We start from the raw sequence: 23274 nt of genomic DNA, 5'->3' as shown, positions 1-23274 counted from the left end.
TAATAAAACAAGAAAGCGGACCGGAGGCATAAAGGAGACAGGGACTTGTGGGATGAAAACGGGGCTAAAAAGATTCATCCTCTCTTGAACATCATCACCAACCATCATTCATTCATTACCTTGACAACCTCTGGCTTTGATTGACAGCTGGAGTGGCAAAAAGCCATGAGACGCGACAGTTTAGTTACACGCAGGTTGTTGATGGGCCGGCTGTAACCTTCAGTTTGGTGCTCGACTTTTTTTTCTTTTCTTTTCTGGGGGGGCAAAGAGGAAAAGAAGAATAATTGCAAAACTCTTCCTGATGCCTGCGCTCGTTCTGGAGAATAGGAGGAATTCGCCAAGTTTGCTGGAAAAGGGGATCTATTGCAGCGCATGAGTTTGTGAGCGGACTGGGAAATTCAATCTACGACACAGATCCAGAGGTTTATTGGAGCGCAGGCTGATGGCGCAAAGGGTAGGTTTAAAATCTCCAGCACTCACCTCCACTGATACACTATCTATCACAGGCCTCTCCTTCAGTCTGACGCACTTGGCTGGGAATACTCGCCGCGCGCGCGACGCTTTGCTCGCTTCGGGAAGCACAACTTGACCATGTTTTTGGTAATTACGCGCAAATATGCAGCAAACTTTAGCTTCGCGCCAGACTTTTTCTTCTCTTTCCCCTCACGCTAGCCGACTTTTCTCTGCAGGCTTGCCTTTTGTTTTAGTGCTCTTTGTGCTGACTCTCTGCTTCTCTTGCAGTACGATGAGTTGGCTCATTACGGCGGCATGGACGGGGTCGGTATGTACGGGGATCCTCACGCGCCTCGGCCGCTGCCGCAGGTCCATCATCTGAATCACGGACCGCCGCTCCACGCCACCCAGCACTACGGCACACATGCCCCCCATCCCAACGTCATGCCCACCAGCATGGGCTCAGCTGTCAACGACGTGTTAAAGAGGGATAAAGATCAAATTTACGGGTGAGTTCCAAACTCATACCGGACCCGAGAGCTCATTCAGTCGGGCTTCTCTTTCCCGTAATAGTTTTTTTCTTCTTTTTTCCCCCAGGAACTTGAAGTAATTGGTGTTAGTACTTATTTTATTTTATTTATTTTTTAAAATACTTTTTTGTAAGGCGTTTTGTACACGCATTGCATTTTGTTTTGCGCATTAATTTGTGTGCATTTTTTATTTATTTATTTATTTTTTACTTATTTTTATTTTCTTGACCAATTGGCGTGCAAACTTTAACCTCACGTTTAAAATAATTTCACGATAAACGGGAGATTGCTGCTTTAATTCCATTTAAGTTCCAAATCACTGCAGCCCAAAACAAAGTTACGAAACCCGATTCTCGTCGAGTGTAGAATGCATTTGATTTCGAAGTCATTTCTGAACTGTTGTAGGCTGTTTGGAATTACTGCTTTGTTTCGCGGCTCGTTTTTTCGCCAGTTGATCTGAAGGTTAGCGTGTCGCTGTTGTCTCTGCAGTCATCCTCTGTTTCCTCTGCTGGCTCTGGTCTTTGAGAAGTGTGAGCTGGCCACATGCACTCCCCGCGAGCCCGGGGTTGCTGGAGGAGACGTGTGCTCCTCAGACTCCTTCAACGAGGACATCGCTGTCTTCGCCAAACAGGTCACTCACGACCCTCACATCTAACACCTCGAGCCTTTCCAGACGCATTTAAAGCATTAAAACCAAGCCAAAAATAGCCGATCCCTTTTCATTTAAGATGGCTAATTATATTTCCACGAATGCACTTGGATGTTGTAAGTAGCTACATTAAGCGACTGTTTTCTACTTTAACCAGATTAGCGACGACTGCAATTTTAATGCTTATTTTGAAGTTTAATTAGCGACTGAATTTCTGCACACATCTTCATCGATTGCTATTAACTCTCATTCTGGTGTGTTTTAGGTCCGCGCAGAAAAACCTTTATTTTCTTCAAATCCTGAATTGGATAATTTGGTAAGATAACACTCCAGCACTGATTATCTTCGGAACAGCCGCACACTTTACTTCTCTGAAATGAGTCTGACTCTTTTTTTTTTTTTTTTTTTTTTTTTGCATTGGATCTGGAGATAGTGAAAGTAAATACGAGGGGATCTGATGGGTGACAGGGCTGTTTGAAGTGCATTCAAATTCAATTATTGGGCTGATATCACCATCTACCCCCTTAAACACGTCTCACAGGCCAATAATTTCACCTGCAATTTTACATATCAAAAATAATCGCTTTTTATTTTTCAAACACATTATTGAATTATTTCTTATTTTTTAATTACATTTTTTCCATTGGAATAGAAGGTTTTTGTTCGATGCAAAATATAATGCAAAGAAAATTAAAATTAAATTGCAGAGAAGGCACACGGCTAACGACGTCCGTTTCTCTTTACAGATGATACAAGCCATACAAGTATTACGATTTCATCTTTTGGAGCTAGAAAAGGTAATCTTTTATTGATTTGTTTTGATTTAATTTCAGAAATAATTTGGATGGATTTACTTCTCGTTATCAATTTTGAAATGTATTATTATTTTTGGTAAAATATTTTAATGAATAATTCAGATTTTGCATTACTTGGTGTAATAATACAAAATTACTCCGAACATAATTTGATATTTAAACCATGTTATTTAATTTATTTCCACGTTTTTGACATAGAAAAATTCTTATTTATTTCACATAAATAAATATTTTCACGGACAACTTATAGTGATGTTCGTCTGTAGCGTTTATTTTTGTCGATTAACTTGTTGCACGGGTCTCTAGAGAATAATAAGCATCGCTACAATTTCTCTATTGTTTCCCTGCCTTTGCTCATAATGTCCTTTAATTGTGCTTCTTTCTGGAGCGGCTGTTGACAGAGCTTTTCTTTTCTCTGCTCAAGTGCACGAACTCTGCGACAATTTCTGCCATCGGTACATCAGCTGTTTGAAAGGAAAAATGCCCATAGATTTAGTGATTGATGAACGGGATGGCAGCTCAAAATCAGACCACGAGGACATCTCGGGATCTTCAACTAACTTAGCCGATCATGTAAGTAACAGGACGGGTTCATTGTCTCTGCTGCGCCGGATATTATATGTAGCAGGCATACCATAAAAAAGTAACGTGAACGAGCCAAATGGTGGATAATATATAAGATATGATGTTATTAATTCAGATTGAATGGTAAAATGGACTCTTGGCTGAGAGTTTCATGCGATTTTTCTGAACTTGTGGTGGCTTGTGAGCAAACACGGTGTATGAATATATATATATATATATATATATATATATATATATATATATATATATATATATATATATATATATATATATATATATTTCTATTTAGTGCTGGTAGCTGATGTAGAGCTGTTATTTTGTGTTTTTGTATTTTATTATGTCTGTAGGCTATCTTGTGATGTTGCAATCGCGCATTGCGCAAGACTGCTTTTAAACAAATTAATAATTGTTACGGATATGTGATGTCGTTATAACCTGTTTTATAGGCTATGCCTCAGTGTTATGCGAGCATGCACACTATTTTGTTTAAAGTATTGGAGAGGCAAGTTTATAATGTGCTTCTCTATAGTTTGCTTGGATGATGATGATGTTGTTGATGTGTTTAATCGTCTCTTATTGAGTTCTGCTGAGGTTTGAGTCCGGTTTACAGGCCCGATGCTCTATTATAGTGAATTCAGCGACGACTCAGAAGCTTCTGCTGTTCAGTGACAGCGGCTGTGTTTAAACGTGTTGATTTCGGTGTTGTAAATGAAATGCTGGGGGAAAGAAAGTTTTCCGCGTCGTGTAGTTCACCTCGAGAGTCCTGTGAGGAGCGCTGTGTCTGGGGTTCACAGCAGCAGATCTGAGGCTTCTGAGGGCCATCTCTCACTATACTGCATTAGAGTGAAGTAATGTTAGTAATAACTTAGTGTAAAATATGTGTTTGTAAGTGTAGAGATAAGACACGCTGATTCTCTATCGGGCTAGCTTTGATAATAATCTCAAAACGAGAATGTCAGTTCGGTTCATCATTAGACTGGTCATCTGAACACTGGCCGCCAGTCGACACTGCATTTAACATTCTGTGGATTCAGACTCTCTTTACGCGGTTTGTAGCCTAAGATTTCTCTGGGGTTTCAGTTAAAAGCTGGTGGTAACTTGTGCATGTTGCATCGACTAACACTGCTGTTTGTGTGAGGGGATGATTTTGCATCAGATGGTACACTGTGAGCTTTAATAGCTGGCGAAGGATTATTATTATTATTAATCTTTTTTTTTTTTTTTTTTTTTTTAGGAGTGTGTATAAATATCTAAATATGTCTGAGCATTAGTTTGGGGTACTGAGTACAGTAGAGACACGTTCTGCTTTTTCTCATCACTACACAAAATCTAGATGCCGAAATAAAGCGAATTTTCACATGATATTTCTAATGTACTAAAATATCATAAACTAATAATAGCTATAAGTAGTTTAAAATTTCATCAATTAGCTCATAAACATAAGATGCATTTTTGTCTAAAACAGTTGAGACACTCATTCATAATGCTCCAAAGCTGGCTAACCATTTTTTGCGAATGTAATAAATTACAGTGGGGCAATTTATTTTTTTAAATTCAGATTTATTTATTTGCTTTAGTTAATTCAGATTCAGTTAAACAAAATAGGAACAAAATATTTAACACTAGAAAAGATATGGCAAACAGTACAAATGTAAACATAACAGTATAAATAACAATGTAAATAGTAAATAGAAAACAACACAAACTGAAACAAAAATAAAGTCCACTCATTGCCTAACACACATACACACACACACACACACACACACACACACACACACACACACACACATGTATTTCTAACATTATAGGGACATTCCATAAGCGTAGTGGTTTTTATACTGTACAGAGAGAATATTTTATTCCTTTACATAGCTGTATATTCTATAAACCTTCCCCTAAACCTATACCCATCACTCAAACCTTTCTGTATTTTTACATTCTGTATAAGCTTGTTTCCTTATAGGGACCTAACACAATTTTCCCATAAGGTTAGAATTTATTGGTATTATACTTGTGGGGACATTTGGTCCCTGTAACGTTGGTAATACAGTACACACACACAGCCTCTGAATGTGCACTCTATTTTCTGATTGAACTGTTACTGCATACATAGGATATGTGCCGTATTTACCACCTTGTATATTTCATAAAATGCATGTTATCCTTTTAACATTCATTCATTCAAAATATGTAAATTAATAATAGTCAGCTGAAATACCACAAATATAATTTTTTAAACATAATTTGCATAGCGTGTGTGTAAATGTGACTTTTAACCTATTATCATAACACTGTACAACTAAACAGCATGTGACGCAATAGGACACCTGTCTGGGTGCAGTTTAAACACTGCGTCTCAACCGTACAACACTGACATACTCGCATCTTTCTCTAGAAAATATTATGCAAAGATATTGCATGGCACTAATTTCATTTAGAGCACAGAGTAATGTTTGCAATGATATATGTGAAGTTTAACAGTCATAAAAGGATAATAAGCTATTCATTGTGGGAGGGACATGGTGAAATGAAAATCTTATCTTGAAAAAAAAAAAAAAACTTTTGCAGATATCTTTGGAGTGGAAAGATGCACACATTTCTAATTTTCCACAACCAAAGAGAACACTAATACACATGTGTGGAGCAAAAATTACGGCCCAGGGTTCCTGTGCACGCAAGTTATTTAAAGTGTTTCAACTGTACATGTCTCAAATGTGCAGCAGAGTACTTTGTGTGTGTGTGTGTTGGAGTCCAAACGTCACATTTGCATAGTGTGCATGTGCGGCTGTGTTTCTTAATGAGAATAAATGATTGCAGGGCTGATGCTGCTCCACATACAGAGAAACACACAGCTTCATAAGCGCCACACTGGTCTGATGTTCAGCTCAGCACTAAACACAACACAGATGACTGCTCCGATTAAATTACAAATCTAAATTACAAGCTTGAGGTTTTTTCATTCTTGGGTTTGCTATTTATTATTTGCCGTTTCTACTCTTTTTTTATGTTTGAGGACAGCAGTTTGATAGTTGGATATGCAAATTTATTTAGGTTGTACCTTTCTCATCCATTTTTTTTCTGCTTTGATATGCATTTTTAATATATTTTGCCTGGGGCTACATCATTTGGTGAAAGTTGCTTTGCTGGGGATGAAGGACATGCCTTGTGCTCTCTCTCTCTCTCTCTCTCTCTACCTGCTGTAGGCTGTGAATATAGGCACTTTTATTTACTACTGAATGCTGCATTGTCTTTGAGTGTGGTTTATAGTGCTGTCAGAGTATACAAGGCCTTTGTCAGGATGCCATTGTATTTTTGATTGCAGTTATTCAAAAATAAGATTAGAAATTAAATCAAAGTATCCATGTTATTCAACACAGCTGTACTTGTATTTGCACAACTCATTTATTTATATATATATATATATATATATATATATATATATATATATATATAATAAATCAATTTTATAATTGATGTGACACCTGCCTTCTCTGTTGGCTTTGTCTAGTGAATAATCTGTTAATAACCAGTTAATCATATATATTCTAATTTCAGTTTGATTTAAAATTTGTTTGTATAAATTCTGTCGCAAATTGAAAAAATAAAATAAAAATAGGTGCAGCTTATAATATGTTGACAGTATTTTTGACATGTTCCTTTGGCACCCACAGTTCTCTTAATTGTTTGTGGCTGTCAGTAGTTTTTATGTTGATAATATATACATAAAGAAATATGTAAGACAATATAAGTCATTTTTTTACTGGAAATATCTTCTGTGAGTGTGCTGTAGTGATCTCTCTCAAATATATTATGGCCAGTCGCACGCAATAAGCTTAGAGACCAGTTTTCTTTTGTAAAAGTTTTTATTTGATTTATTTTTTTTTTGTGGTGATTTGTTGTGACTGTTTGCAGGAGCGCAGCTCACAGGTCATCTAGTTCATTCCTACAGATCACTGATCTGGTCTGGACACACACTCACTTGTTGCTGTGCTTCAGTTCTGCTTAGTGCTTCAGACACAAGTGTGTGTTTGGGGTTTGCTCTCTTCACAGTGATTTGGATTGGTTTTCCAGTTTAATAAATATATATGGATTTCATGACAGGAACTTATTACATGCAGAATGTATAAATTAGTAACCTGCGATTGTTAACTATTTCAACCCATAAAAATGTATTTTGTTGGTGTTAATTGATATATGTAGGTGGATTTGGAGATGTTAAATAATATTTTAATTTAGATGATACCATTTTTTTTTCCGAGTGTTTCAAGTGTTTTCAAGTGAGGTGTGTTTTTGCCTTTCTGTGTCAAACAGAAGAGCATTAAAAATATTCAGTCACGTCTCTTAAAATGCTCGGCTGTCAATTACTCGAGCTCAGCGAAGGCTCCTTTCTCAGTCTTGTCAGATAATTGGCAGTTTCGCTCTGAATAGTCATTCTGAGATGCTTCAGACCGTCCCTTTAACATGTTTTGGGAGCGCTGGTGTAATTACATGTTAAATGCAACAGAGCTGTGTGTGGATCTGACGTGCAGGAGGCACGGAGAAAGGTCAGGGGCTGAAGATGCACTCGCTTGTGTTTTGCATGGGTCATTTTTACGTGTTCGCAGCCATTCCCGATCCAACATACATTTTTCTGTAGGTGCGTGGTATCTAGTGTAGACTGTGAATTAAGGTTTGACTGGCAGGGCAGGTGTGGGTCAGGGGTGGATCGTCCGCTCTCCTTCCCAACATTGTCTCCGGCTTTTATATTAATTACATCTTGCATTATCAGCGTTGACCCCGTGCGACCGGCCCCTGGAGACACGGCGACCCACTATCTTATTCTGTATCTGCTCTATTGTGCCGGGGCTGTGTTTGCGGCCTGGTAACGGCGCTCTTTAACACAATTAGAGCAGAGCACGCAGCGGCTGCGTTTGACTCCTAATTATCCGCAGCGATGGGGAATAGTCACATGCTCGCTGCTTTCTTTCCTGGGTGGGGTGGAGGCTCTCTCAGCCGCTTGGGTCACACGATGTCTCTCACTCGCTTTCTTTACAGCTTGTTTGAACTTTAATGGACTCTTGGGAGCCCTGACAACTGTTTTGTTGTGATGTGAGGCCTGAGAGAGAGAGAGAGAGAGAGAGAGAGAGGGGCGGCTGCATTATTCATAAGTGGGAAAAGGGCTGTTGCTTTTTTGCTGCCGAGTGGCGTGAGGAAACTGGATATCAGCTGCAGAACTCTGGGAAGCTCGCAGGGAAACATGTAACCGTCAGCACTTACGGACCTGCGGCTGTGTTCGAGTGGAGCTGCAGGAGTGTGTGTGTGTGTGTGTGTTTTTAGGCCTGTCTTGCGGCGGTGGGCGTCTCGGCTACGGGAAACAGAACCCAGTCATTTTGAGCTGCATTACACAGACGGCTGTTTTTTCTTCCACTCTTCCCTAAAGACGTGCTGTGAATGTTCTGACGGAGCCTACGTCATTTTCGCTGTGGCCATACAAAACAATTACATGAACAACAGCTGATTTTCATCTCAGATAAATATGGCCCAATTCACACACAGTTTGGGAAATGTTATTAAAAATGGCATAAATCATATTTGGAATGAAATAATTTGATGTAATATGAAAACATACTTCTGATGAATTCCAGCAGCTCAAGTGTATCTCCAACACGATCCCTGATCATCTGAGTCTGATCTGAACAGTCTGAGCAGCACAGATGGTTTGTGATGCTGCTTCACACCAAAAACAATAACTATAACTATTATGATAATTATGTTAGTGTCCACACTAATGAACAATATTTTTTCTGTTTATTGTAAGTGGCACTGCAGTTTTGTTGCTTTAAATGCTCAGTCTTTTTAAATTCAGACGGATTCTGATTGGCTGTTAGTGTTTTTGTCTTTCATCAGCTGGAGAAAAAAAAATTTCTGATTGTGTTTCTAATGATAATCGTTAACATTATAGTTGTGGTGTGGACTTTCCTGTTCTCATAGAATTGGAAGGATAATTAAAGCTTTATAGTGATCATTATAGTTAACATCCTTAGTGTGAACAGACCTTTATTGGAGGATAGTGTAGGTAGAAGTGGATTGAGAGTAACCATTATCACTTGTTTCATATGCAAAGACTGGACTAGCATAATACTAAATCATTTATAATAATGTACTTTATATATTAAAAAAACTGCTATGTCTGTGGTAGAGCTTTATGAGTGTTATTGTGTCTGTAGACTATGTGGATTGACTCGGTTCTAGTGTAGTGAACTAACAGCAGACATACACAACTGTGACTCATAAGAACTCTTGTGTCTGTGTGAGTGTGTGTGTGTGTGTGTGTCTGTGTGTGTCTGTGTGTGTGTGTGTGTGAGTGTGTGTGTGTGTGTGTGTCTGTGTGTGTCTGTGTGTGTGTGTGTGTGTGTGTCTGTGTGTGTCTGTGTGTGTGCGTTGCGCACATACTCGATTGCTCTCAGATTAAGACTTGAGCTTTGTCTCTAATGAGCTTACAGCAAATGCTCGCTTCTGTGATTTTAAATAATATTTTTGACTTCAGTAAAACTAGCTAATTTCATTGTTGCCATTTTTAGGTTACAGTTTTTCACAGTGAATGAGTGTGTGAGGTGGGATTGTAAAGTCTTTTTCTCACTAGAGTGGCAAAGGAAATACCTCCTCTTGCTCGTCTATGTGTAACACAGATAAAGCTCTTCCTGTACAGTACAAATCCTGTTTCCCCCGCGGCCCGATCGGACCCTGAGAAACCTCAGGAAGGGTGAGGAGGAGATGCCCTCTTACACATGACACACGGCCCTCACGAACCGGCCCACCACTGTGTGTGTGTGTGTGTGTGTGTGTGTGTGTGTGTGTGTCGGATTAGATAGTGTGTTTGCTGTTTGTGACAGTGGAAATGGTGAATTGCTGCTAAAAACACAAACATTTAAGTTGAGTGTTAGAATTCAGCAAAGTTTTTGTCGTTCCAAATTTGTGTGACTTACTTTCTTCTGAGGAACACAACAGAACATGTTATGCAGAATGTCCAAGTTGCTCTTTTCCATATAATGAAAGTCAATGAGGGAGGATCATAGCTGTTGTCCATATGACTTATGCACTATATTAAACATCTTCTAAAGCCATGTTCTGCTTTGCATGAGGAACAGACAAACACTTCATTCCCTGACAGCCTTTTCTTGACAGCTGTGGTTTCATTCAGACATTCTGTTAAACATCTGTTTGTATTTCAAGGAAGAAAGTTAAAATTAAGGTGAATAAATTATAACAAGTGTTACATAACATGTCATTGTTTTTGTTGCATTAAGGATGCTGAGATGGTCATGACACTGTTGGACAGCTTGTATTGTGTTGTTTATATCATTGCAAAATATATACTATATTATCGCACAGCTCTATACATAAAGTCATATACAGAAGTATATGCAGTTAATATATATATGCACAGATATATTTGTAGCAATAGACAACAATACATTGTATGGGTCAAAATTATCCATTTTTCTTTATGCCAAAAATCATTAGGATATTAAGTAAAGATCATGTTCCATGAAGATATTTTGTAAATGTCCTACCGTAATATATGAAAACTTAATTTTTTATTAGTCATATGCATTGCTAAGAACTTCATTTGAACAACTTTAAAGATGATTTTCTCAATATTTAGATTTTTTTGCACCCTCAGATTCCAGATTTTCAAATAGTTGTATCTCAGACAAATATTTTCCTCCTAACAAACCATACATCCATGGAAAGCTTATTTATTCTGCTTTATAAATTATTTATAAATCTTAATCAAAAAAAAAAAACCCATATGACTGGTTTTGTGGTTCAGGTCACATAACTGTCCAGTTCTTCTAAATGTGACGACAAGGCATGAATATATTATAAACATTAACTGATGATCTGTAAAGCTGCACTGATGTAATGAGTATCATGAGATGTGCGATACAAATAAAATTTACTTGGTGTTTAGATGTGCATTTAAATCTTTAGGATGGTGAAGGGTTTGTTGGTCTGTGTTTACTGTCCAGCTCATTCATGAGTCCTCTCTTTCTCTTTGTGCTGTGGATGGGGAAAATGGACGGATGGTTCCGCTCTGACGGTCTCCAGAACCCAGCGTCCTGGAGAGATCACGATGATGCCACGTCCACACACTCGGCCGGCACGCCGGGACCCTCCAGCGGAGGACACGCGTCGCAGAGTGGAGACAACAGCAGCGAGCAAGGTGGGTCCTGTGATGTACCTGTGCTTTCATCATGCTACTGAACCATATCAGATATGATACAAACACTGATTACTGCACATGCAGCCCTGACATGCAGTGTGAACACGTGTGTGTGACCTCAATTAGGATTGTAAAACCTCACGTCAGCTACACTGTATAATAACATCCCACAGTCCCCATGAGGAAAACAGAATAATAAAGTTTTAATTAAAATGTAATACTGCAAAATATTTTCTGTGAGGGGTAGAGCTGAGGCCCATTCACGCCAAGGACAATAACTATAATGATAATTATATCTGCGTACACATCAATGTACAATAACGTTCTGTTTATTCTAAGCTTTCTGCGGCTTTATATCCTGTCGATGTTTTTTATCATTCATTAACTGGAAAAAACAATTTTGAAAGTGTTTTTGAAATTGTTTCCAATGAAATCATCACCCTGTGTCATAATTCCGTATTCTCTTAAATTAAGTCAAGTCACCATTATTTATATAGGGCTTTTAACAATACAGATTGTGTCAAAGCAGCTTTAAAAGTATTTAACAGGGAAATAGTGTGTCAAGATAGTGTGCCATTCTCCTCTGGCCAGATGAGACCAGCGGTTTAATTCTATGCTGCCACAAAGTCAGACTGAGCAGAGGACTCATCTGGTTCCTGTGAGTTCTTAGAGTTCGAGTGATAATGAAAACTTTAGGGGAGTCGTGGCCTAATGGTTAGAGAGTCGGACTCCCAATCGAAGGGTTGTGAGTTCGAGTCTCGGGCCGGCAGGAATTGTGGGTGGGGGGAGTGCATGTACAGGTTCTCTCTCCACCTTCAATACCACGACTTAGGTGCCCTTGAGCAAGGCCTCGAACCCCCAACTGCTCCCCGGGCGCCGCAGCATAAAATGGCTGCCCACTGCTCCGGGTGTGTGTTCACAGTGTGTGTGTGTGTTCACTGCTCTGTGTGTGTGCACTTCGGATGTCTTAAATCCAAAACACCAATCATGATTATGTGCCAAAATACCATTATAAAAGTAACAAAACTTTATAGTTATCACTGAAGTTATCATTCTTTGTGCGAACAGGCCCTTCAGGGTTAGGTGCTAAAATATCATTAGATCAGTATGAAAACTGTATAGCCTACTAATGATATAGCAATATATAATATATAATAGAAATATAATATAGTGTATGATCCATTGTGCATCTGTGTGTGATGGAGCAGAGGAGAGTGTTATTGATCACGCTGAAGTCATAAGTACCAGTGAGCTGTTGTCCTCGCTGCAGTTATCGACTCTCTCACACTGGATCCAGTAACAGCTGGTCGATATGGGCTAACACACTTACGGTACGGCACGCAGAACTGCCTCGAAGTGATCCGGTCAACCCCCGGCCCAAACTAAATCAAACAGAGAGTGAGACCGGACACAGAGAGAGACAAGAGACAGGACAGAGAGAGATCGGACAGAGAAATACAGGACAGAGAGTGATAGAACAGAGAAAGACAGGAAAGAGACTGATTGAACAGAAAAAGATTGGACAGAGAGTGATAGAACAGAGAAAGATAGGTCAGAGAGAGACAGGACAGGACAGAGAAAGACAGGACAGAGAATGATAGAACAGAGAGAGACAGGACAGATAGAGACAGAACAGAGAGAGACAGGACAGATAGAGACAGAACAGAGAGAGACAGGACAGAGAGTGATAGAACAGAGAAAGACAGGACAGAGAGTGACAGAACAGAGAGAGACAGGACAGAGAAAAACAGGACAGAGAGAGAAAGACAGGACACAGAGAGAACGGTTAGAGAAAGACAGGACAGAGAGAAACAGAACACAGAGAGAGAGACTAGATAGAGAGAAATACAACAGAGAAAGACAGGACAGAGAAATACAGGACAGAAAGAGATAGAACAGAGAAAGACAGGACAGAGAGTGATAGAACAGAGAGAGACAGGACAGAGAGAGACAGAACAGAGAAATACAGGACAGAGAGCGATAGATAAAGACAGGACAGAGAAAGACAGGACAGAGAGTGATAGAACAGAGAGAGACAGGACAGAGAGAGACAGAACAGAGAAATACAGGACAGAGAGCGATAGATAAAGACAGGACAGAGAAAGACAGGACAGAGAGTGATAGAACAGAGAACGACACGACAGAGAGTGATAGAACAGAGAAAGACAGGACAGAAAGAGAAAGACAGGACACAGAGAGAACGGTTAGAGAAAGTCAGGACAGAGAAAAACAGGACAGAGAGAGAAAGACAGGACAGAGAGTGACAGAACAGAGAGAGACAGGACAGAGAGTGATAGAACAGAGAACGACACGACAGAGAGTGTGATAGAACAGAGAAAGACAGGACAGAAAGAGAAAGGACAGGACACAGAGAGAACGGTTAGAGAAAGTCAGGACAGAGAAAAACAGGACAGAGAGAGAAAGACAGGACAGAGAGTGATAGAACAGACAGAGACAGGACAGAGAAAGACAGGACAGAGAGTGATAGAACAGAGAACGACACGACAGAGAGTGATAGAACAGAGAAAGACAGGACAGAAAGAGAAAGACAGGACACAGAGAGAACGGTTAGAGAAAGTCAGGACAGAGAGAGACAGAACACAGAGAGAGAGACTAGATAGAGAGTGATAGAACAGAGAAAGACGGGACAGGGAAATACAGGACAGAAAGAGATAGAACAGAGAAAGACAGGACACAGAGAGAAAGACAGGACAGAGAGTGATAGAACAGACAGAGACAGGACAGAGAAAGACAGGACAGAGAGTGATAGAACAGAGGGAGACAGGACAGAGAGAGAAATACAGGACAAAGAGTGATAGAACAGAGAAAGACAGGACAGAGAGTGAAAGAACAGAGAAAGACAGGACAGAGAGTGATAGAACAAAAAGACAGGACAGAAAGAGAAAGACAGGACACAGAGAACAGTTAGCGAAAGACAGGACAGAGAGAGACAACACGGAGAGAGAGAATAGATAGAGAGTGATAGAACAGAGAAAGACAGGACAGAGAGAGACAGGACAGAGAAAGACAGGACAGAGAGAGAAAGACAGGACAGAGAGTGATAGAACAGAGAAAGACATAAATACATAAATAAATACATACATAAATAAATAAATTTAAATATATATATCCTGAGGAGGCAGAGATGTGGTGCTCTGGTGCAGTAATGCAGCCATCCTGCAGCGCGCCGTGACCTTTCACCCCGTCCAGCAAAACAGACGCCTCATTTCTCACATTCTTTCAATTATGTTCACGCTTGAAGAACTCACTCTGTCTCAGCACCCAGTCCACACATACACGAGACAGGACAAGCCTGAGTTCCTAAAAAAAAGATTTTGGGACAGTTCTGAAAAGTCTGTGAGAGACACAGACAGGTAACAAGCTTGGATAAGATGGACTCTGGATTATTGTGCTGGTTTGAACATACGCTTACACAGCATTGTTCTAATATACATTCAAGTGTGTGATTGTCTGTACTTCTGAGGGTCAAATGCTTTGAAATGTCCTCACAGATGAAGTGCGTCGAGGACATTTGAAGAGCTGCTCACTGTGTGAAGAATCATAGATTAGTCCAGTTTCCTTCTGTTTTCTAAATTCACAATACCATTTAAAACATTAATTGTGAAATATTTTATTGTGATTCATCAGTCTGATAAGTGTACTAGTCTGTTCATAATAACATAAATTGTAATAAACATTAACTCAAATAAAATGAAATGTATAAATAATTATAAAGAAAATTATAAAAATATTATATTTCAGCCAATTCCCAGGGCAACATTTCTCTTAAAAAAAAAAAAAAAAAAAACTAAACACTAAAACTTAATAACATTTTAAAATCGTTAAATGTGGTCATATTGCCCATCCCTTTCTCTTTGCACTTATACAGACAACATCATGATTTTCTGTAAAGCTGCTTTGAAGCCATGTGTATTGTGATAAGCACTTCACAAATACATTTGACTTGACTTAACATCAGCCATTACAGAGGGATCCATCCATCTCAGTCTGTGTGCAATCACTGCTAACTGACGACAGCAGCGTGTCTGTCCAGTGTTAATGAGTTAATGAAGCTATCAGACCATCGTATATCTTTACACACATGAGTGTGTTCAGTGTCATCCGGTCAAACACATTCTTTCTGTTCAGCATCAGTTCACTTTGCTGGAAGCAGCTGAGAGATTTCATTACACTGGCTGTGATGAGAAGGAATCTTCTGCCCTTTTCCAGAGCAGTTTTTTAGGAAAGTGAAATATTAGTTGTGCCCCTCGGGCACTGAGACCTTCCGCACACACACACACACACACACACACACACACACACACACACACACATGTGAGATTTGGGGTTTTGTGTGCCGAGTTTTTGTGGCAAGTCTGACCTGAGACTTTTTTTTCTCTTCAGACATTGTTCTTTTCTATAATGTTAACATTTATACCATAGAAAGAAAGACAAAAAAAAAAAAAGGTAAAAGTTCAGACACACAAACAGAATTTCACAAGGACCCTCGTTGTGTGTTTCTTGAACATATATGTGTGTGTAAAAAATGTTTTTTTTTTTGTTTTGTTTTGTTTTTTGGAGTTTGGAGTTTGCTAGATCTCTAGATCAGCTCATTAAACTCAATACTGACCCACAAACTGTCTTGCTTCACAGACAGGCTGATGGAAAGCAGGCATATCTCTTGGGTTGATTTTAGGCAGATCTATGTAACTATCAATTCTTTGCAATATATTTTTTTTTATCTTTAATAATTTCTGTGCTTTAAAAGCTTTAAAGTTATCCATGTCATGTTGGAAAACATCAACAACAATCACATCTTTCCTATTTAGCATGCTTGTTTGTGAGAAGTGTTCGATCTCTGAAACAGCCTTGATGTTTTGGACCTCTGCACCCCTGGTCCCCGCAGTACAGTCACATCTGTATCATCTGTATTGCAGCACAGTGTGACCGCAGATGGATGTGGATCACGATTAAACACTGCTTGTGACAGTTGCAGACAAATATCAAGCACAGTAAACCTCACAGACAGAAGAGAAATGAGATTAAGGAAAGCAAGGGAATACCTTCCATGCCTGCTCAATTCTAGCAGCTTTATTTCCGCTGGCCCTTTAAACTACGCCGCTGCTGCACTGAGTGTTTTGTGGGCTCTTGTTTTAGCACACTGTGCCTGAGGGGTCAGCCAAAAAGTCACCCTTAAGAGGTGATAATCCCATCACACTAGTCTCCAGTGCGGTTTTCCCTGGATGGCATGAGTGGTTCTGTTCTCATGAGACTCTGACCCCTGTTACTGTGCCGGCGAGGGGTTACCAAGGCCAGTGCTGTCTAAAGCAGTGCTTCTCAACCAGTGGGTTGTGACCCAAAAATGTGTCTCAGGTCTGTTCAGATGGGTCTCAGACAGTAGGAATAACACAATTATAGACAAACATAGTATACTGTAAATAATCAAGCATTTTGTAGTTAGGATAGCAAAACAAATAGAGGGATGAGAAAATACTTCTAGGTTACAGTTTATTTTAGTTTCCTTGTTACATTGTAATTATACTTTTAATAATGAGTAAAATTTATTTACTACATGTACTTACTATATGGTTAGGGTTAGCATTAAGGTTTGGCTTAAGGTTACTTACATGTAATTATGCATGATTAATAGTAATTATAACATTGACAGATTGTGTGACACCCTTATCCTGAAAAACCATCAAGAAAACTACACAAGGTTTTATGCATTTGGCATAAATTCCAATGCTTGATCGCAAGGAAGTTTTTGTTTACATCTGTATGTTGGCTCTCATTGTTGAGAAGCACTCCTGTGCACATCTCCACTGCCAGGCCCACCTGCTCATTTTTCCTATTGAAGGTGTACTTATCTGGGCATTAACCTCTCCTCCTCCATTATATTGTGTTTGTCCAACGGGCCTTACGTCCCTCCCCTCCCTAATCCCACCCGCAATCTCCTCCCTCCAAACACCCAGAATGTTCAAGAAGGGCTTGCACTCTGCGGTGTGGTCTCTGAAGCGCGTCACAGCGCCGATGCCCTACAGGTATCTCTCGAACGAGTGGGTGGATGAGAAAGCGATGCTGCCTTCCCAAGCACCACTAACGTATTTATGCAAATCTTTTTGGGCATTATTGCAGATAAGCTCATTTTATAGTCTGATTTCCGCTCCCTCGTGTGCCATAATGAGTCGTCGAGCACGGGGGAGCGTGTCGGGGAAGAGCGCCAGTCCGTCCGTCCATCCGCGTGTAGAGCGCACCGTCCTGACGTTCCGTTTGAGGAGACAGGGATGGAGGGGTTTGACGCGGGTTAGTGCTATTAGCTTTCATTATTGGAGGCAGCCGTCTAATAATTTCTAATTACCCTAAGGAGGTATTAGGAGTGTTAGTCAGCAAGGATAATTTCTTATTTGCATGCCTGGAGCGGTGAGCTCTCTAGAAGAACAGAGGCTAATGTGCAACAAAACAAATCAACGTGCCACGCAGGGCTGCGGGCTTCAGGGAGGAGGCCGAGATAACGCTCATTATGCATCATGATAATTCATTTAGAGTGTTATCAATTTCAGAATAGAGGCCCGTACACGCACACACAAACACACATAAATCATTAAAAAAGAATGAGGAAATGAGGCTGCTGTTCAAACACTGCCTTCTGGTCTGTTCAAGTAGCTCCAATTACACACTTCCCATGTTTTAAGGCTGTTGAATTCTAAATGCTCCATTTCCTCTGATCTTGAAATGTATATTACATAGTGAACCATGAAATAAAATGTAAGGCAGGATTTTATTCTTCTGCAATTGAGTGGGTCTTTCATATCAGAATTTAGGGGCAGTTGTGGCCTAATGGATAGTGTGTCAGACTTGTAACCTGAAGGTCGTGGGTTCAGGTCTCAGGTCTGGCAGGGAATGTAGGTGGGGGAGTGAATAACCAGTGTTCTCTTCACCTTCAATACCATGACTTGAGCAAGGCACTGAACCCCCAACTGCTCCCCAGGTGCCGCAGCATTGGCTGTCTGCCATGTGTGTGCACTTGGATGGGTTAAATGCAGAACACAAATACCGAGTATGGGTCACAATACTTGGCCACACGTCGGTTTAATTTCACTTTCACTTTCAAATTGTGGAGGACTCAGTTGTGAAACTTAAATGACCTGGGTGATCGTTTGGAGTTTTTTTCTTTGTGCACTGGTGAATCATTCGCAATCATTCCAGAAGTATGAATTAAGAAACTAGAGTTAATTTGATTTTATCACTCCTGAGACGCATGTTCCCATGAGGACCATTTTTGGTTCCATTTGGTTTTAATTGCAGCGGCAAAGCAATACTCATCATTCTCCTCGTGAAGTCATTCTGTCCACTGTTTCCCTCTTTTTCCTCTTGAAAGCATCTTTCCTCGTCCCCTCAGAACTAGAATGACTTAATCTCTTGAAACAATTGGAGGAAGTTCAAGGAGAGACCATTTAGATGTCTGAAATGTAATACCAAACAATGGCATCTTGCGATAGCAACCGATTTTCCACATTCGACATCCTCCAGTGGAAAAGCTTTATTAGTCATGAGGGAAAACACAAGTGTAGACAAAGCACAAAACCAAACAAGACAAAAAAAACATGTTGTGTTTAGCGGTGTTGCGGGGTCAGGCCTGCATTGTGTGTTTCTCGCTGGGCCGCGGTCCTCAGACAACCAACTGTCTGCGGGAGACATCTGCGATTCCGACCCGCCGACCCTCAGAAGCGCTCTGAAGTGAGGGAATGCTGCCTTTAGCCCTCACACGGCCCGCAGGACAAACTCCAGTGCTATTAAGAAACAGAGAGAGAGACAGAACAAGAGGGAGACAGGCAAAGCCAGCTGAAGCGCGTCAGAACGGTTTTGTTTCTTCCTCAAAGGCCTCGCGGTCTGTGTTCCTCAGATGCCCATGAGATCATTTTCCTTCTTTATGAGTAAAGAGCAGCTCAGTGCTGGAGAGGTTACGCTGGCCTGATGAGGAGCCGCTGTTTACAGCACCTGCTGTTGGGTGGGCCGGCGTCCAAGCGCATCGTTGCGCGGTAAATGAGTCGCGTTCCCGATGGTTCCGGAGGCGGCGGCTGCGGCTAGATCAACCTTTGGCTGGAGATCTTTGCCGTCTCGTCTTGGTTCATCTCGTGCTCTGTCGGGCCGCTTACACCTCGCTGGGGTCGCTGGGTCAGAACGCGGTCCGCTTCCACCCAATTCGCCTCTTTCCTCGATGTGTGCAACACGTGCATTACGCCAAAGAGAAGCTGTTGTTTCTCTCTCTTACTCGCCGCCTTTGATTTTCCTGATGGTTGAAGTCGTTGCCTCCGCTTGGGAGCTTTAGGGGAACGGCTGCATCTGCTGTTGAGATTTTACAGGAAGAGAAAATTGAAAAATCAATAAAAAGCCAAAAAAGAGTGAGACAGATAAAAATACACAGAGGGCAAAAAGCAAAGCAGATAACAGCTTTGAAGAAGCAGACAGACATAAAGCTGCTGGTAGATTTGAGATGTGTTTTTGGACAAATTCAGAGGTGCAATGAATTAATTTAAACGCCGTATGCCAGGCAACCGTTTTCCATCTCTGTTTTAAAAGGAACAATGGAGGACTCAAGTGATGAACGTTACAATCTCCACGGATGCTGGAGTAACATTGGTTAAGAATGACAATCTTGCTTCAAATGCAGCATGGCTGAGCCTCTCCAATGAGTAAGTAAGGTGAATTCAGCTCTGCTGGGACACTTTTTTGGCATTAAGATGAAGTTCACCTGAATGCACCATGCTTGAATGAAATGAGTTTCTGAGTTTACCTAAAACACAAGAGACAGTCGATAGAAAACTCATCACCGACTGATTAACACAAGTCTCTCTCTCTCCCTCCATTAATGCTGTTCTGCTCATTATTTTGAACAGTGGGATTGACTGTGGGAAGGACAGTGGGCCGCGGTTATTGACTTGTAAAGGAGCCGGTAGAAGTGTCTGGATAAGACGCAAGCTTCTCCTGCTCTTGTAAAGCGGTATCTGATTTCTCTATAGTTGGGTCCCCAGAGGGGCTGCTGGGCTGATGGGAGCTCACAGTTGTTGCAGAGAAGAACGCACACGTGAACTCTGGAGGTGTTCCCAACGGTGAACAGCATCTCTGAGCTACAGGAGGACTCTCTTGTTTGTGCGTGTTGACGTATCGTGATACATTTACTCACTTAGTCTGGATAGATAATAATATGAATAAGATCATGCAGATTTTTTTCAGTCACACTCACACACAGTTTTAGAGTCGTATCAAGGTGATAGTTGGCGATACCCAGCCCTAGACAGCAGAACAGCGCAGCAGTGGACAGCTGCGGCCAACAGAATGCTGACTAATTTATGACAGCAAACTGCACATGTGCGTGCGAGAGAGAATCAGAGGAAGTTTTCATTGACTCTGCGATGAGGTAGCCAAGGCCCATTGGGGGGCGGGGGGGGGCTCTTCACAGTTTGAACTTCATCAGGGGATGCGCTTAATCAATATGCTATCGGAAAAAGAATTAATTACCAAAGCAGAATAAAACAGCTGCATTTTAAACAGAGGCTTCATCAATGCTTTAATCTCCTGCTTTCAGCTCAGGTGCCCTGAGGAATCGCTCTGACCGCGTGTAATGAGGAACTCAGGGACTTTACGCCCCACACAACCCTTTCTCTCTCTCACACACACATCTGCCTTTTTAAACTGTATCTCCATCTGCGTAGAACCCCTCTGCCACATTCCCTTCCCACCAAATTCCAGTTGTCCCAGGGATGAGGAAGGGTATTAATGTGGAAATATCTGCTGTAGGGCTGCTGGAAAGAGGCACACATTCCTAAAGTGAAAGGGACTGAACTGTCGCCCGTCCATGGCCCGCCCCATCACCGATACCCCCACCTCACCCTTGAGCACTCCTCCAAACTGCATTTCAAGTAGGGTTGAGAAGGGGTTATGGGTGATGAATTGAGTTTTTAGTGAGCTCATTAGGAAGCCAAACAGAGTCGAGACTCAGCGGAACGGAGTGGGGCCGCGGTGAAGCAATCAGTTCTGCTTGCTTTGTTCCGTGCCTCCAGGACATTTGTAAGCAAAAGTTCAGGGCAGACGGCTGATGAGAGAGGCCTGCCGAATGGAGCCCACGATCTGATGGTTGACTTGTTGGTGTAGAACCTTTTATTCTTCAGCTTCTTCGTGTCTCGTGGCCTAACAGTCCTTGAAAGCCTATCACTGATGCCCAGCTCTCTGTGTATAACTCCAAGGTGTCTGCTGGGTCTGTGTTAGTCTGAAGTGCAATTGAGGGTGGAGAATCTCCATAAATGCAGGTTTGGTGATCTTCATAGTGGTTCAGGGCAGGACTTTGATGAGTGAGTGAAGTTGAGTCCTGCACAGCTTTGTTTCAGTCTTTCTCTTGGTTTGTGTGGTTTATAATGTCACGCTTACAGGCCATAGAAATCCTGTTTTGGTGAAAATTGATGTAATTTGCTGTAGTAATTATCTTAGTAATTAACTCTGTAATGACTGCAGTGTGAAAGTGCTGCGGCTCCTCCAGTGGCTCTCATGTGCGCAGTCATTATTTGATTATTTGCTTTCCGTCGTAATACAAGTGCGTGCTGATACTGACTGGAGACAGAGAGAGAGAGAGAGAGAGAGAGAGAGAGAGAGAGAATAGACTTGGATGCACCTCAGTAACCTCTGGGGCCAATTATTGTCATTTGATTTGGATGACAGTCTGCAGGAAGAGTGTAGAGTGTGTGATTGGTTTGTGGGGCATGTAGCATGTGTTGAGGTGTGTTTAGGGGCAGCTGGAGTGTGCTTGGGTTGTCGTGGGTGTGTGAATTTCAGTCCTTTCACCAGACTCTAAGGTGGACACTCATAGGCATCACACGTTCACCAGTATCAGTTCTTCTTGCAGTGACTGTCAGATCAATTATATAGTGCTTTAAACAATGCAGATTGTGTCAAAGCTGCTTTACAGTATTAAACAGGAAAATAGTGTGTTGATATTGCATGAGGATAATATAAACGCCCAATTTTCCAGTTAAAGTCAGTTTGTCATTGATTCAGTGATGTCATCGTCCTGTTCAGTTCAGTTCAAATAGTATCTGTGCAATCCAGTCGATTATTATATATATATATATATATATATATATATATATACACATATAATTATTATATATATAATAATATATATTATTATATATAATATATATATATATTATTATATATATAATTATTTATGTATATATAAATAATTCTAACTTAATGTAATTCTAACTGATCTGCTGTTCCGTTCAAGAAATAAGCAGATATATCTGTGAGATACATTGCTCAAATTCTGCAAATAAAAGCTGATCTCCCAGAGCGCAAACCATAATGCACTGGATAGATTGCCAAATATGCAATGAAATGCCATTATTACAGCTTTCTCTGAGGGTGCTGTTGATTTCGTTTTTCTAGCACCCCCGCAGAACCAGGCCTGGTTCCTAAGGATCACTGCAAATTTTGCACGTCTCCTATCTCTCACACAGCCATTTCAGCTCTTGGAGTCTCTACTAATGAGTTGATGAGTTGAATCCAGGTGTGACTGATTATAGAGACATGCAAAATGTGCCGTGTTGGTGGTGCTCCAGGAACATGTTTGGGAACTGTGCTTCTGCCCTGCATCTGTGCCTGTTTTTGCATTAGTGTTAAATTAGTTGTCCTTACAGCATAGGTTCATGCGTAGCTTCCTTAAACCGTCTCTCGGGATGTTGTTTCCCTGTGATTGTCTTTCACACGGGCCAGAAGCTAAGAGATGCAGGAAACAGCCACAGCACTTAATGTCTCATAAACTCATCAGACTGATTAGCAGACTAATGAAGAGACGAGATGAGGGGCGGCGGGAATGCAGCGCTATGATCAGACGTGGTCCCTCCAAGGCCCTGTTTATGATGTAATGAGATAATTGCCATTACAGGTAGCAGGTTAATTACACGTGTAATTACTAAAGCGCTTCACACTTGCTTTTCTGAAACACTGTTGGCATATGATTACCATCTTCAACCTCTG

General features: G+C 40.9%; 1 protein-coding gene across 8 annotated transcripts in view; it reads left to right on the top strand.

Annotated features, from left to right (window-relative positions):
* The window catches only part of meis2a (Meis homeobox 2a), a 66450-nt gene continuing 43176 nt past the window's right edge, over nucleotides 1-23274 (top strand). For 4 of the 8 annotated variants that reach the window (XR_006156903.1, XM_042742992.1, XM_042742993.1 and 1 more), the window contains exons 1-7: nucleotides 1-454; nucleotides 742-962; nucleotides 1473-1614; nucleotides 1898-1948; nucleotides 2379-2429; nucleotides 2871-3020; nucleotides 11085-11241. Coding sequence is in view for 7 of the 8 variants with exons in the window: in XM_042742992.1 (XP_042598926.1) it covers nucleotides 443-454; nucleotides 742-962; nucleotides 1473-1614; nucleotides 1898-1948; nucleotides 2379-2429; nucleotides 2871-3020; nucleotides 11085-11241 (784 nt within the window). In the remaining variant the exon portion in view is untranslated. The other 4 variants (XM_042742995.1, XM_042742996.1, XM_042742994.1 and 1 more) reach the window with 2 other exon arrangements.

Source organism: Cyprinus carpio, chromosome B17 (assembly GCF_018340385.1).
Source record: "Cyprinus carpio isolate SPL01 chromosome B17, ASM1834038v1, whole genome shotgun sequence".
NCBI lineage: Eukaryota > Metazoa > Chordata > Actinopteri > Cypriniformes > Cyprinidae > Cyprinus > Cyprinus carpio.
Note: the sequence above shows the minus strand (reverse complement) of the source record. Positions and strands in the feature narration are given on the sequence as shown.